This window comes from Xyrauchen texanus, chromosome 24 (assembly GCF_025860055.1).
Source record: "Xyrauchen texanus isolate HMW12.3.18 chromosome 24, RBS_HiC_50CHRs, whole genome shotgun sequence".
NCBI lineage: Eukaryota > Metazoa > Chordata > Actinopteri > Cypriniformes > Catostomidae > Xyrauchen > Xyrauchen texanus.
In genome coordinates, this window is record NC_068299.1 from 27,236,991 (window position 1) to 27,254,400 (window position 17,410).

General features: G+C 38.3%; 1 protein-coding gene across 1 annotated transcript in view; it reads left to right on the plus strand.

Moving 5' to 3' along the window:
• The first annotated feature begins 712 nt into the window (after positions 1 to 712).
• LOC127617713 (eukaryotic translation initiation factor 2-alpha kinase 3-like) overlaps positions 713 to 17,410 on the plus strand; it is a 53,947-nt gene continuing 37,249 nt past the window's right edge. Inside the window, exon 1 of the mRNA XM_052089774.1 lies at positions 713 to 1,155. Coding sequence (XP_051945734.1) covers positions 860 to 1,155 — 296 coding nt within the window. The 5' untranslated portion in view covers positions 713 to 859. The remainder of the gene's footprint in view (positions 1,156 to 17,410) is intronic.

Below are 17,410 nucleotides of genomic sequence, written 5' to 3' on the forward strand. Positions count from 1 at the left end.
CTTGTGGACCCCAGTTGGGAAATCTCCAAATGATGACATACGTGAGTTAACAAATTACTTCGACGCAACATAAGAGGGCGGCGTATGCATGTTCTCTTTTTAGTCCACAGGCGCGGAAATGTCAAAGTGATCTCGCTGTTTGTCCTCCAACAAACGGCCACGTCGCAATTTCCATGCTCGTACTTTTTACTCTATCAGAATCACGAAGAGGCGTTATTAAATGTGTGCCCCTTTCAGAAATCACAGCGGTACTGAGTTTATTTGACAGAGTGCAGGACCAATGGGCAGACAATCCTCTTTCGCGGCTTCTGTAAACATGCCAATGAAACAACTCCAAGTTAATATTACCAGGGTATTGCTTATTAACTCAACGCTGTAGCCAATAATATTCTTTAGAAGGCGGGACGTACACACCTTGCTCCTGCTTGAGGTTGACTTTTTTCCCGCCTCTTTTTCTGAGTGACAAGGAAAGCGTCCAATGATCTGAAGTGCACAGAGGGCCGAATACGTCGACAGACTGCACTGTAAAAGACAGTTCCGAGACCCAATCAAAATTTGCTTGGTAGACAGACCTTGAAGACTGACAAGTGCTTGCACCTATCAGCACACACTTCAGGGATTTACACGCAAGAGCTGGTCGTTCGCAGCCAATAGGCGTTAGGAAACGGGGCGGGGCTTAAGGTTACCACAGCACGGCCAACGTCAAGTATAAAGGGAATAACATGGTGCCGCTGTGTGTGTGTTTACGTTAAAAGAGGACGAGTTTACTTGTACAGCGCCCTTTTTATAGTTTAGTATTTAAAATTCGCCTTGCAATTTGGTATGTAATTGCCTAAGTCCTCATGTGCCACTTGTCCCAATGGAAAGGGGCTTTCAGTTCGGAAACGTGTGCATATCCCTGGTGCTGTTGCTTATTTTGAGAACGTTAACGGGCACTTTGCAAAGTCAGTCTCTCTCGGAGAGAGAACTCGAAGCGGTGTCGGCGCCGAATACGGAGGGGGCAGAATATGTTGCCGTTATGGAGCGGATAGTGGAAAACGTTAGAGGAGTCCCGGGCATTGGAGAAGTGACCGTGGAGGACGACGAGTACGACTCGACCAGAGAAAGCGAAGAACCGTCTGGAGACAGCGACGCAAACTTTAATCGGCGCAGAAGGTAGGCTGTCAACACTCGCCTCAAACGCAACCATCGCAGGGGTTTTTTTTTTTGTTGGTGTGACACGACAGTTGGGTTGTTTCAGATGGATTATTGAACTTAAGTGAACTTTGTGTTCATCTGAGCTGGAGCTCGTGATAGTGGATGCTTCCAGCTCTGGGCCACAAAACAGTATTTAAATATGTGCAAAACATTTACAAAAAATCAGTGTACGAAAGTAAATCAGAGTGACAGTTGCTTTATGCTTGCCATTAGAATTTTCTAATTGTGTCTGATGAAGTCAAACGCTGGTCCTTAATTTCAAGTCTCTTTTTTTTTTATTTTATTATTTTTTTTTTTATAGAACTGATTTCTTGATTATTTTATTATAACTTTTTTAGCGATACAGAGCATGTCTAGGACACTATATTGCATGTCGCACACTCTGTGTTCAACGAGAGTGACACATGACAGTTGTACGCGTGTCCGCCTGAGAGACTCTTACATGGATGTCAAGAGCTGACTGCCGTGTGCTAGCCACACACCGCTCTGTGTTTCTGGTCTTTAAAACTTGTTTTACTGCTATTGCAGCCCAGGGGGGAGATTCTGTGACGGTTACAAACTGCCGCAGTGTTTTGAGTGTGGGCGTGGGATGCGTAAGAATCTTTGAGAATGACGCTGGTATTATTTGTAAACACACAAGTTGATAAGTCGCAGTCTGAGGTAACACTAATAGAGAAACGTCTTGGTGAACTTTTATATTTCCTCCCTTATATTAAGTGTCATTTTATCGTGCTATAAACGTATTGTGTATTCAGACAAGAGTTCTCCGTTAATGCTGCAGTTATATCTAATAAAGCCGGTGTTCAGACTGAGGTCTGCGAAGGCAGTGGATGTTTGCACTGACGCTCCAAAGGATATGAGTCTCCCAGCCGCGCGCGCGTCAAACTTTCCTGTTGTTTTGTTTTTGTTAATGGTGTGAATGAGTCAGTCGTTCTGCGAGCCCTCTGATCCGCATAGAAAGCTGCAATGCCGAGCAGGAGGATGTGGAGGTTTGTTGAATGATCCAGTGATGAATTCCTCCAGGAGAAAGCACTGAGTTCTTAAAGCAAAATTTATTTATTTTTTTGTACCAAACGTTCTGACCAAGTCCTTCTTAGTACTCCTAATATGATTTTATTACACACTTGTGTTATTGTTGCCTTTTCCCTCAGCTGTAGCTGAATAAGTTGGCTTTAAAGAGATGTCATTGAACCTGATAAGGTCATGGCATACACATGTGCTGGTCCACTGCAGTAAACTCTGTCACACATTGTACTCTTTACCATCACCATGCTGCACAAGCCACATTGGACTGTAACACCCATTTTTTTTTTGGTTCAGTCATGGAGGATTTTCCTTAAGAAGCACTTGATGGGATTCCCATTATCTTAATTATAGGCTTATTAATTGTCCAATATTTGAAAATGTTTAGGGTATCTGCGTTTTCAAACTCTGCTTTATTATGCATTTGTTTTCAGGTTAATTGAGTAAATATTGTGCAAAAGTGTTTGTGATTTTAATTTCTGCTTTATGTTAATCTAATTTCACTTTATTTTATATTACGCATATATTGTCCAGCCACCCTGCTTTCTAGATCCTCATCAACTTATATCTGATGACCACTAATCTTGCTATTAACAGGCTTTAAAAAGCTTTATGTAAAATAGTGAATCAACAACATGATGTAGAAAAGACTGCAGTCTGAAAAGTCAGGTTAGATGAGAGGAAGCAAAAAACCCTGCACATGAAGGCTCAGCAGCAGTGTGGAATTTTAGGGTGTAGACAGCTTGTCAGCACTCTGATCAGAACACTTCTAAAACAGTCTAAAGAATCACGAGAAGAACCATGGTTAAATCTGAGGGGGAAAAAAACTTTTACATGTATTGATTTGATGCTAATATAGGGTTATCACTTTTCAGAACTAAAGTAAACAGCTAATGGACAGAGCTTTTTTTTTCTTTTTTCGGAGGGGTACTTAATCCATATATAGGTTACGCACACACACACACGTGTACACATTTATAGGTTTAATATATCTTATATAATTTATAGTATTTTGTTGTATATTTTAATGTATTTCTTTTATTTTTATGTATTTCATTTATTTTTATTTTATACATTGTATGCATCATTGTGCTGGTGGTTTATTGTACACCCAACTGGCACTTAGCATTCTGCTTTGATGAGGTGGTCAGTCTATGTTTACATTAGGGATGCACTGATACCACTTTCTCTTCCGATATTTTAAATCTCAGAATCTGCCGATTCCGATAACAGTATTGTTTTTTTGCATAATCAGTTTAGAATATCTTTACATTATTGTGTGCAACTAATTGGAACTCTTTAATATGTAAATAAACACACAAATCTGTAACTACACATTATTTCAATATAAATGTATAGCTTACTAAGAAAAACTTTATTATTAACAAGTATACTGGAAAATGTAGCAGCAAAATTAACAGTAATTCCAGAATAAGTCATCAGTAGAATAGAAGCGTTTTTTTTTTTTTTTTGCAAAGCATTTTTCATCTTGTATCTGGGCTTTAAAGGATTCAGATCTCTTTTTTTGGTCAATTTAGTTGTTAGACATCAGCTCACTTTTAATTCACACAGTTATTTTTTGGAACCCTTTCAACTTATATATTGTTATAATTTGTAAACAAATATAATAATAATAATAATAATAATAATAATAATATATTTTAATATATCTCAATCGTGACATCTTTAACTTTTAAAACATTCTGAACTCTCCAAGAAGTCCTGTGTGTCTGTTTGTAGACAAGTTCACAGTAGTTTAATTTGCATCTTATTCAGATTCTGGTAAAAAGCACATCTGGTGCCATTCTAAATGCATATTATAATTGAACCGTACTATTGAGCATCTACAGCTGAGATGATGTTCACGAGTAGCGCTCAAATATTGCACACCACGTGAAGGCTAAAAATAGCCGCGAGTGTGTATGTGTGTGTAAACGGAGCAGTGCATTTACTAACTTGCTGGCGCTGCGCATACTATATATTTACTTATTAAACACAGCCTTTTGTGATTCACAGAGCTATTGCATGTCTTCAAGTGGCTTTGAATAAAATGCACGAGTCATATGATCTACATTTATTGTGTTTTTATTGTTCTTTTATGTCATTTTTGGAGCTTGACAGTAATGAACATGACTAACACACAGTATCTGATTTGGATCGGCTCATTGGAACGATTCCCGATCTAAAAGCTTCAGTATCGGAGCCGATACCGATCCGGGTATTTGATCCCTAGTTTACTGAACTTAATTTTAATCAATCTGAATAAATTAAATTAGATTGCTGATTCCAAATGCAGTTTATGTCACCTTAATTTTTTTTATTTATTTTCTCGCCAATTTTGTATGCCCAATTCCCAAAAAGCCATTACATGTCTTCCAAACCAAACTTCTGCGCATGCAAAGAGCGTCAGTCGTTGCATTCTGAAGCAGCTGAGAAAGTGAGAATGGCACCAAAGTTCATAAATGTTGTTTTTGCTTTGAGATATCTAAAAAAAATATGCCAGAAAAGCTTTCTTCTTATGTTGCTCACTCTACTCTGCAAACATAGAATTAGAAGCAGATTATAATAACCTGTCTGACTTAACCATGTATTTGACTCATGACCATTCCTCCAATATAACCGCAGGCATCTCTGGATGAGATTACGAAGTAAAGATATGTGGGTGAGAGTTGTCCTTAAAGGAGTTTACAGATGTAGAATGGAAACAAAATAATAGGGACTTTAACTTTATGGACTGAGACAGCCCGCGGACGGGCCCTTAAATGTACAAAATAAAAGTATGCGATAAACAAAACTGCTGTGTGTACATTGGTACACATGCCACATATCTTTGGAAAGCTACATTTCTTGATTTTCTATTGATATAAACCATTTTAAGATACAATCACAACAGCAGGTACAATCTATATCTTTGTCAGACCACCAACATATAAACAACCAATAACAAAATTTAGGCAACTCACCTATGAAGCCTCATAGTATTCAACTGATCCATAACTTCCCGACAAAAACGGTGTTGTTTCATTGTCTAATGTCCAAACGATCAAATCAAGTAAAATGTTTAGTCCAAATCACAGTATTACATCAATAAATATCCACAGACTCTTGTTGCATCATTTCAAAGCACCTGGCAGCTGTACCTCATCTTTCACATATTATCGGTAATAACTTCAGTTCAGATGTAAACATTTCCTATATCCAGTATCAAAATGGAAGCACGCACTCTGACCTTTCGATTGACACCTCATTTGACCCAATAGGAGCTTCCATGTCCTGTCCAAAGCCTTCAATACCCAACCACAGTCTGTGTCGAATGTAAGGGCATACCCACTTTCCTTTGTTTACTGATCAAACCAATTACATCGAAGAGTGGAAATGACTGACACATCGTATAGCCAATGAAATTCTGAAAACAGTGATATGCGGCTTTAGTGGGACGATTAGAGCATGGTTCTCTAATGTGTGTGCGCAAAATTGCCTTGCCATTACCCAGTGTTTTGTGCGTCTGTGCGTAAAAGTATTGGAAAGCTGTTTTGGAACTGTTTACACATTTGGCGATTTAAATATGGTGAAACGGACGCGAAAAACAGGATTTTCACCCCAGGATGTGATATAAGAAGGTTAAATTAAGAGTTTGGAGATGAAATTTCTGAAAACAATACGGATAATTCGGAGGCAGAGGAAATGTTTGTGGAGAGATGAGACATTGCTCTGGACAAGTAAGTGTTTTCTTGTGTTTTATAACATATATACTGTATATTCCGCATAAATAAGCTTTAGTTTGAATAATGAATACACATTTTGTAATTACCCTTTGTCGTGTGTTTCCTCAGTGAGTGTTTGAACCGTTTGTGCGTGTTTTTTGTATTTGTTTGTGCTTGTGTGAGGTTTTAGTTCATTGTTTGTTTCAGATCTATTGACATGCTATATAGATGTTTTGTATATTTACTGGAAATATGTATTTTTATATATATATATATATATATATATATATATATATATATATATATATATATATATATATATATATATATAGATTTTCTTTCGACTGTGTAAATATGTATATATTGTATGTATATTTACTGTAAATACTGTATACGTTTGCCAATGTACTATGGAACAAATAGATGGGCCTAGCCCTCGCCCACCTCTCACATTGTAACAAATAGACTCTCAAACACAACATATATTCTTATTTTCAACTTATATTTATTGATTTATTTATATATATATTTACACAGTCCATTTATTAATATATATATATATATATATATATATATATATGAATACAGAAAAGATGGAAAAGTTGTGTCTAGCTTTGTAAATTACATTTATTTATTCTCACTGAATCAGATAGCGATTGGGAGCCGGATGCGGGCCACATAAAGTGGAGCAGCAGGACAGCACCTCATCAAGAGAGGAGGGCTTTCAGAGAGACCCTTGCTGAGGAGCTGGCAGAGTTGGGGTCTCACTCCACAGCCAGACCCGTATCTCCTGCTCCACAAAGAGCACATCACAGGCCGTTGCACATCACCAAATCTTGCACCGCTGGTCGTCTGAAGTGCAGGCAGTGTCATGCAAAGACACCAGTGAAGTACTCTTCCTGTGATGTGCCTTTGTGCTTTGTACCCAAATGTGATTGCTACAATGACTGGCATGTTGCTAGAAACATGTACAATTTTATAATGGTTTGTAAATACTTTGTGTAAAAATTCATGTAAATAGTTTGTTGTGTATTTTTTTATATAAACAAATTGTCCACCATAGCACTAGTTTTGACTCTTTTATATGCACAACATTTAGTTTCAAGAAGGGAAAAGGCACTCTAATGTGTTTATGCATCAGTTACTCTGTGTCAGCAAAACTAATAGTGGATCTGGATATGGAATATGATAGCTCTAAGTGTCATCTTTCATTAGAGCCCAAAATTATGACTGTACGTTGAAGCGTTCAAAAGTTGCAGCCTTTTTGTCCTAGGTTTCCAAAGTGTCCTTTTGGAGTATCCAAAAGGCACTTTTGTAAAACGCCTGGGTGTACCCTTAGACATAGAATTTGAACTTGGACTAGGTAAGGCTTCATGCTGTGATCCCATTGTGTTCTCAAGCTAATAGCTACAAGTTATAGTCATCTGCAGGCATCTGTATGCAAAAAGAAATTTCATGCGGAAAAACAAACTTCTATTTCATTGTTCAAACTTCTATTACTCAAAATCAGTAGCACTTACAGTAATTCTGACTGCTGGGGAAAAAACTTCAGAGTGTCCCCTTTCAAATGTGACCAAAACCATGCATGTACTCCAAACGGTTCAAGAACAGCTTTAAATTTACTTTGAGTATGCCTTGATTAGGCGTTTTAGGCTAATTTTACAGGATTGGGAAGAGGTTAAGCAACAGCTGCAGACGGGACACTATGCAAAAATCTCTAAGCAATAATGACGGCAGAACAGAGCATTTAATCATTCAAGAAAAAAAGGCTATTTAAAACTGCAAGATAAGGGATACTTGCAGCATTACATAACTGTCAAAAGACAGTTTTTACTCTTGTACGATATAAATAGCCTGTCTATAGCCTAGATATTATTAATAGTCTACCGATATTTATGATGTTTTTATTCAAAGTCTATAATCGTGTGTAATTTAACATAAGTTTTGAGGAGGATATTTAAGCTATTTACTGTGTTCACTTTGCATCATATCTTTTAAAATATATTCTAACGTTTACTTTCCTACTCTGTCACATACGATCGATCAACTGTCACTATGGCAAAGAAGAAATGCTTTAGAAATTATGGTTTCAACGTCAGGAAGTGAGTGAAGTCGCGTACACGCAATGGAACACCTTAACCACACCTGCTGCTCCCTATTATAAAGTCCCTATTAAGAATGACACAATGTTCTATTTTGCTTTATGTGATGCATGAAAGAAAATGTGCCCTGAAGAATATTCAGTCTGAGCCTGCATACTCTTAATAATGTGTTTTGTCATTGCTTTCTATATATATAAGGTTCTTGCGAAGAGTATCATGAATAAACATACATACACACACCACATCTCTGCGCATGAGTGCAAGGTATTTAAGATTATGATTGAGAAAGTAGTCAGATTCAAACGTTTACATGGCTAATTGTTTTTCTTTTAATCAGATTATTTTATGTCTACACCACCCCTTTCAATCGGATGGAAATTTAATTCGGATCATAACATTTTTTGTTTGCATGAAGGCTTTTCGGTCCGATAAGTTGGATTCTAAACTGATTATTTGGTAGCATGTAAACATGGCCAATGATTGGTATGTTAAATGGGGTGTCTGTGCTGTAATGTACAGACACCTCATTACTGGTTTACAGCATAACAAGGAGAAAATAATGCATGGTAACCTGCATGATTTTGGAACCTCATTTTCAACCACAAAATCCCATTTACCTGAGAAACTTGAAAAAGCTAGTTTGGTTGTTCTAATTATAGTCTGCGCTACATGATGTGTTGACAAATCGTCAATGCAGTGATAACTTTAATCTGATGGATATGAATCCGCTATGAATAGCCTGCTGGAAATCCACATTATAACACCAGCCTATAGCAAAGGCGTTTTAATGTGTAAGTTGTTGGGACTTAGTCTTGACAGTAGTCATATATCACCTGAAGGAGGGGCTGGTCTTTGTTTCTGGTGGCATAGTTATATGTGTCATGCACACACATGGGAATAGTCTGCATTGGTTCAGTATCTCTAATGGGGGGAGAGTAGCAGCTGCCTTCACACCTGCTGCCGAGATAAAACGCACACCCACACCTCCGTGTGTTCCCCTATGATCCTCCTTATCATACGTCCTCATGCATTTATGTACAGTTTAATCAACCGTAAAGGGAATTTGCATTCCCCCTATAAATTGTTTATAACAAACATGCAGCCAATATTGTTAATGTATTAATGCAATTAAAATCCTCCTTTTCTCTCCAAATGTTGCCTCTATATTTCACAGGAACCAGATCTTTGTCTTCATTTATCAGTAACACAGTGATGCAAATCAACACCCTCAGGCCTTCCCTGTGACATGGAACAGCTTTGCTGGGTGATGGTGCTCTCCTGGGACAGTTTTATGTGTTGCACAGCATGGTCGACTGGCAAATGGGAGCCTAACCCAGGAGATATCTACTCACAACAAAGCAGCTATTGTAGGAGGGGGAAGCGGGTGTATGTTCTGATTAAAGACTCTCTCAAAAACTCATTCTATTGTTTAGTGCATAAACGTTTATTGACTGAAAAATTGATTGCTTGAGAATAAGAAAAAATAGAAGACAAAATGAAGATCTTGCAGACAAACCAACCAACCAAACACCAGGTACCAGCACCCAGGCGTCAGACAGCTGTTGTTAGGGCAAAGACTGGGCGACAGAGTCACCCAAAGGAATGTTCAAAGTTCAATACAAGTTAAGTTCAATTGACAGTATTTGTGGCATAATGTTGATTTACTTAAAAAAAACTTGCCCCTCCTTTTCTTAAAAAAAAAGAAAAAGCATAAATCTGTGTTACAATGAGGCACTTATGATGGAAGTGAATGGGGCCAACAATAAACATTGTGTGTTAACATGATTTTAGTGTGATAAAATCGCTTTCTAACCTTTTCTTGTAAAGTTGTTTCCATTTATACTGCAAAAAATTTAGTAAACCCCTTAAAACGACCATTAGAACAATGATTTAAACAACTTGACAGCTTTATTTTTGTGGTTTTCAACATTGTCACAATTGCTGTCAAATGAGCTAAACTTGTATTGAATCCAGAATATTCCTTTTTAAATGTATATAAATAATTATATAAAAAATAATTTTGACTTTCAAATTGATTTTTGATTTCTAAAAAAAGAAAGCAAAACTCAGGGTTACCATGAGGCACTTACAATGGACGTTAAAGTGGCCAGTCATTGAATGTTAAAATGCACACCGTTTGAAAAGAAAAGCCAAAAGACGTAAACAATAAACATGATTTTTGTGTGAAATTTAGGGATTTACCAGACTATACAGTTTACTGGCATGATGTTGTCATGACAAAGTTGTCACAAGTTTAGTAAGGGATTTTATCACACTAAAATCATGTTAACATGTGTAATGTTTACGTCTTGTGGCTTTATTTTTGAAAAGTGTATATTTTTAATGTTTAAAGACTGGCCCCTTCACATCCATTGTAAGTTCCTTACTGAAGCCACAATTTTTGCTAATGTATATATACACTCACCTAAAGGATTATTAGGAACACCTGTTCAATTTCTCATTAATGCAATTATCTAATCAACCAATCACATGGCAGTTGCTTCAATGCATTTAGGGGTGTGGTCCTGGTCAAGACAATCTCCTGAACTCCAAACTGAATGTCAGAATGGGAAAGAAAGGTGATTTAAGCAATTTTGAGCATGGCATGGTTGTTGGTGCCAGACGGGCCGGTCTGAGTATTTCACAATCTGCTCAGTTACTGGGATTTTCACGCACAACCATTTCTAGGGTTTACAAAGAATGGTGTGAAAAGGAAAAACATCCAGTATGTGGCAGTCCTGTGGGCTGAAAATGCCTTGTTGATGCTAGAGGTCAGAGGAGAATGGGCCGACTGATTCAAGCTGATAGAAGAGCAACTTTGCCTGAAATAACCACTCGTTACAACCGAGGTATGCAGCAAAGCATTTGTGAAGCCACAACACGCACAACCTTGAGGCGGATGGGCGACAACAGCAGAAGACCCCACCGGGTACCACTCATCTCCACTACAAATAGGAAAAAGAGGCAACAATTTGCAAGAGCTCACCAAAATTGGACAGTTGAAGACTGGAAAAATGTTGCCTGGTCTGATGAGTCTCGATTTCTGTTGAGACATTCAGATGGTAGAGTCAGAATTTGGCGTAAACAGAATGAGAACATGGATCCATCCTGCCTTGTTACCACTGTGCAGGCTGGTGGTGGTGGTGTAATGGTGTGGGGGATGTTTTCTTGGCACACTTAGGCCCCTTAGTGCCAATTGGGCATCGTTTAAATGCCACGGCCTACATGAGCATTGTTTCTGACCATGTCCATCCCTTTATGGCCACCATGTACCCATCCTCTGATGGCTACTTCCAGCAGGATAATGCACCATGTCACAAAGCTCGAATCATTTCAAATTGGTTTCTTGAACATGACAATGAGTTCACTGTACTAAAATGGCCCCCACAGTCACCAGATCTCAACCCAATAGAGCATCTTTGGGATGTGGTGGAACGGGAGCTTCGTGCCCTGGATGTGCATCCCACAAATCTCCATCAACTGCAAGATGCTATCCTATCAATATGGGCCAACATTTCTAAAGAATGCTTTCAGCACCTTGTTGAATCAATGCCACGTAGAATTAAGGCAGTTCTGAAGGCGAAAGGGAGTCAAACACAGTATTAGTATGGTGTTCCTAATAATCCTTTAGGTGAGTGTATAAATAAACATTATGCTACAAATGCTGTAGTTTGACAGATTTTTACATTTTGTATTAGTTTGTGATGCAAATTTGTTTGCCATGTGAAATAGCTGAAATAGTTTGGCCGATAGACCAATGTAGCTCAGCTTTGCCTCTGTGTGTGTGTATTTTTGAACTGGTGGTGATTCCTGAGGGACGTTTTGGAAGTAGCACTTCATTCGAGGTGCCCTCACTGTCACACATATACAAACACACACGTTGGTGCAGCTATCCTTATGAGGACTCTCAATAGACATAAGGATTTTTATACTGTATACTAGCTAGAGATTACTATCCCCTAAACCTCACAAAAAACGTTCTGCATTTTTACATTTTCAAAAAGACATTTAGTAAGTTTTTAGCTATTTTTATTATGGGGACACTAGAAATGTCCTCATAAAACACATTTATATCATAATACCCTTGTAATTACCAGTTTAAAACCTAAAAAAAATGTCCTTTTAAACCACCCAAATACGCCCTCATAGACGCACACACACCACTCACGGTGATGCCGCTTTCTACTGCCTGGTGCAGCCTCTGCCAGATGTGTAGCTCCTACTGCCTACTGCTTAGCAACAGCCAATCAGAAGAGCTGTGCAGGCAAACTTTTTGACCAATTAGATGAGTGGAAAGAAAAAGTGCTCAGAATTTGAGTTGGGAGCAGAGAGAGAGAGAGAGCGAGAGCGAGCAAGAGGGGAGAAAGTGTATTCATGTGCAAGTTTTTTGTTTCTGTCTTGATGGCTAGATAACTAGGCAGGATCTCAAATAAATTCCATCACTCTGAGATGAGAGAAAATTATCAGCTCGCAATGCCCTGTTAGCATGCATATTTCTATCTTAACTAAACGTGGCATGTTCTCTTGATTTAAATATTTTAATGGAGTCTTTTGCGCTTAACGTCTGTTTTTAGACACATTGACACACTTTTTAAATTCATGGCAAATTTGTCAAATTGAAACATTTTGATGTCTCTTTTAACATTTGCAATAACTTGTTTTTTAAAGTTTTAAAACTGAATATATGACACTTTTTTTTATTCACAGCTAATTGTTTTTATTGATGTCGAATCAATGTTGTTATTCTTTGCCTTGTGTCAATGCCTGAGCTCACTCTGAACTTGAGCTGATTGATTTTTGCTCCGTTTATGGTTTCATACTTTACAGCTGTTACTTCATTCATTGCAGAGGACACACCTTACTGCACTGCAGCAATGGGTGGGAAGAGGACAGAGGTGTGGCAGAGAGGAGAAATGGAGGGAGAGATTGGGGAGATGAGGAGGAGAACGTACAGGGGGGACATCGAGACAGATAACTGAAGGCACTAGGACCCAGTTGCTTGAACACTAGCTTTCCTGTAGTTTGGTTCTTCACTGCTTAGCAACAACAAATCAGCCACCTAGATCAAGGCCAGAGCTCGTCCAATAGGAAGAGCACAGCTCCATGTGACAGAGTTTTGATTTCTCTGCAGCACATGTGTTCGAGATAGAGAAATGGGAGGAAGCTGCTGATGAGTGAAATTACATGTTAATGATGACATATGGAATTAAGTTCTATTGATTAGGCAAGATGGCATGTGTTTATTGTGTTAGTACGTTGTATTCACTTTTCTGTGTAAGTGGTGCAGCTTGTTGCAAATCATACAGGTGTGCATCAATGTTTTTAGTGACCTTTTACCTGCAAACGAAAAAACTTTGACTATAGCTAGAGATGCTTCTTTAAGCGAGTTTGGGCGAGATGGACCAAGTTTTGCAAGGTCAAGTGAAATAAAATGGGGGCTTGCAGTTCTGCATGGTGATAGCAACTTGGGCGTGTCAGGACGTGACATGGAATCAGAGGACAGATTAAGCATTCACACAGACACTTGGCAAATACTTTAATCAATACCTGGAGGAAAACTCTGCATGATGAAGGAGACCGACATCAACCCAAACAACATTAAAAAGGATGCAACATTCATGGTTTGCATTACTCTTGAAGAGATCATTTGTTCAGCTTCTTGTTATTCTATTGCTTTTTTTTTTCTTCAGTGTAACACAAATGGCAAAATGCGTTTTCCATAAAATGAATGTGAATGGTGACTGAGGCTGCCATTCTGCCTAGGATCTCTTTTTCCACAGAAGATAAAAATGTAATATGGGATTGGAACAACACAAGGGTGAATAAATGATGACATCACTTAAATTCTTTTGTGAACTATCCCTTAAAGCTGGTATCTTACCTTAAAAAGCTGGTACACAATCTTTACATTGTTTATTCCCAAAGAAAATTGTGTATATTCTTCTCTTTCTCTCACGCAAAAGCATACATGTACACTCATTGCCATGCAATAAATCACACTTTTGTGGTCCATCCCATTGTGCAACAAGTAATTGCACTTTTTTCCCCTCTAAAAGAGTGTGTTTTCTCCTCTGTCAGTGAGATCTACAGTTATGGGCATTGTGTTTGTAAATTACAGATGTTGCCTGGGGAAGATGTTACCTTGAAATGCAGTGCAGAGTGCTCTGAGTAACACTCCATACCGAGCTACTGCAGTGCTATATTTTATTGTGTGTTCACTCAAGCAGACAATCCTTTTCACTTTGCCACTCCTTTTTTAAGAAATCATCCTGACATCTTCCTAGTAGGGCTGGGCGATGTCACGATGTAATCGGATATCGACGATGTCTTACAAAGATCTTGATGCTGATTGCGAACAGCTGATGATTGACAATATCGGGAAATAGCAAAACCATAGTAGATCTGGGAAGACGCCAAATATATTAAACAGTGGCCAGGGTGTGAAACTATCACCCACCACACGCAAAATCCGACGAGGCTGAATCCAGTTCCTTGTCCATATGTATTTCATGTTCGGTTAATTTTGCTCATCTACCCCGCAACATGCAACCACAAATTCGATAAGAACGGGAACACAAGGGAATTTACCAGGCATATTTATTTTGATTATTATTGTCTTTAAATTTATAATTGTCTTAAGTTTTTAAACCAAAATCAATAAAACAAAAAAATTCACCGACCCTCGGCAGGGGGATTGACGATGTAATCGGATATCACAATATATTTTAAGACAATTATTGCTAAAATATTTTTTACATATCGCCTAGCCCTACTACCTAGGTGTATTTGCACACTTTTCAACAGTACCTGCATGTATGCTGTTAGTGGAATATCAGCTAGTTGTCTTTTGTATTGAAAGAATAGTCTACCCAAAAACCAAAAATGAAAATTCCGTCCCCCTTCACTTTAATTGTATGGAAAAGCGCAGTGGGAACATTCTTCAAAATATCCCCTTTACTGTTCCACAGACATTTTTTGGAAAAATTAAATAACAAATTCTAATTGTATCATCATTTACTCACTCTCATGTCGTTCTAAACCCGTATGACTTTCTTTCATTAGTGGAACAAAATAGGAGATGTAAGGCAGTATGTTATTCTCAGTCAACATTTACTTCCTTTTTGCCATGCAATACAAATGAATGGTGACTGAGGCTGTCATTCTGCCTAATGTCCTATATGTGTTCCTCCAAGAAAAAAAGTCAAGCTGGTTTTGAACAACATGAGGTCGAGTAAATTATATCAGAATTGTAACTTTTTTAACGAACTATCCCTTTGATTGCTGAATCAAGTCTTTGAATGTTGTCTGTGTTAAAGAATTGTGTTTGCTCACAGAAAAGTACACTGATTTTCATTTTTAAATGTTGTGGACTCTGCAGGTTTTCCGCTGGGGTGTGCCTCTCTTTTTATAACATGCCTACGTGCTCCCCATGCCCCCATATTTTGTGTGTGTGTGTGTGTGTGTGTGTGTGTGTGTGTGTGTGTGTGTGTGTGTGTGTGTGTGTTTGCAGTGGTACCTCTTAACTCGTACTTGGCTGAAAGAGCTGCTCGCCATAGCATGGTGACAGTGGGCTTTTATGTTCATTGGCTGGTGTTTTTTGAAGGAGTGGTTTCTTATTGAAAGTGCTACACAACATCTATACCCTGATAGGCTGAATGAAGAGGAAAACCTCCTGTGATTGGACCAAACTCCTCAGATACCCTAGTTGTGCTCCCAGTTTTACCCAGTTTATAATACAATTTTTGTTTGTAATTATTGTATGTTCCTTTCTTTTTCTTTCCTTTTACTTTCCTCTTTCTTTCCTTTAAACTCCTTTCCTGTTTCTTTATATTATCTTTCTTTTCCCTTTTTCTTTTTAATGTTATATTAAATAATTACAATATGAAAGTAACTACAGAATAAGTTTTCTTAAAATAACTACAATACCTCGTATTATAATTTCTCTTCATCTCAAACTTTTTGTGTGAAATAACTCAAACAACTGGGCTACATCTTATGGCACTTCTTGCAATTTGTGTTACACTATACATAATTCAAAGCTTTTTTTTTTTTTTTTTACAAACTGTTGATTTGTCATGTTGTAGTGGTTAAGTGGTTGGATCCTGATATTTCGTATTTTTGCATTTTTTTCCTCAAGCAGTTTTTCTTCTGCCTCTGTTTTAGTCTCTAGTTCTCCTTTTTTCCCCCCAGAGGTTTAACATCCAGTGGAATACACTTGGTCTTTGATCTCATCCAGAAAATGGGATTTGCTATTCTCCTTTTATTCTCACTCAAGTATCTCTCTCTCCTAGCTGTTTTCCTCAATCACTCTTTTGGTTGGGTGGGACCAGTGTAGTGTCCTCATTCATTTTCACAAAACCCACTGCTTGGCAACAACCAATCTGACCTCAGATTCTTTGGAGCCCCCCACGGCCAATCAGGAGTGCTGAGCTATAGCATTTTATGCTCTTCAGTCCTATTGGACAATGAAGAACAAACAGTTTTGGCCCAGAGTATTTGGATGTCATGAGGTGAACTTAAATTCTGACCACATCAATGTTGATGTCTGGAGGGACATGTTTAACTCATGGACTTGATCAAAGTAACACCCTTTTTCTTAGTCCTGCTCGCTGCCCTGAAGGAACTATTGGTCCTCTCCATAAAAAGTTCCCTGCCCCTTTCTTCATAAAATGTCCTGCATAGACAACATTTAAAGAATCTTTTCCAAACTGAGTGAGCTTCCTTGATGTTTAATGCCTACTTTGGCAGCTGCCTTCTGAGGCTTCCTTACGTGAAGCATACAGGAAACTATTCACAATTTCAATAGTTACGTTAGCGACGTGATACTCTAACAAGCATAAAAATGCATAGCACACATAAATATTGGGAAAAAAAATAGATACATATTAGTGCTGCACGATTAATCCTATCGCAATCGCGATGTCAGCCTGTGTGATTATATGACGGCAAAATGCTGCGATTTTATTAAATAAATAAGTACTTATGTGGACGTGACAGGCCATTCTCTCTGAGAGCTGTTTGCCCATTTTCTACACCGCTAATAAAAAGATGACCAGTCAGTCTCAGTTTAGGGAGTGGCACATGTGGTCATGTCATGTGAGTTTCCGGTGTGCAGCGAGGAAATCAGGTGAATATGGACGCCGAGCAGACCGACACTGAACTGGTGGCCAGAAAAAATTACACAGATCACAGCTTGGCAATATATCTTTATTTCATCCTTAATTCAAGTTCATATAATACGGGAGCGTGCGATGTAAATAAACACAAACTCCAACCCACTTCAAACAGTCACGGAAGAGACACAATCTGAGCGGGAGTCGAGACCGGGAGAGATATAAAGTTCTGCCGGGTGATGCGCACTCTAACACGGAGACGCTCCTCTCT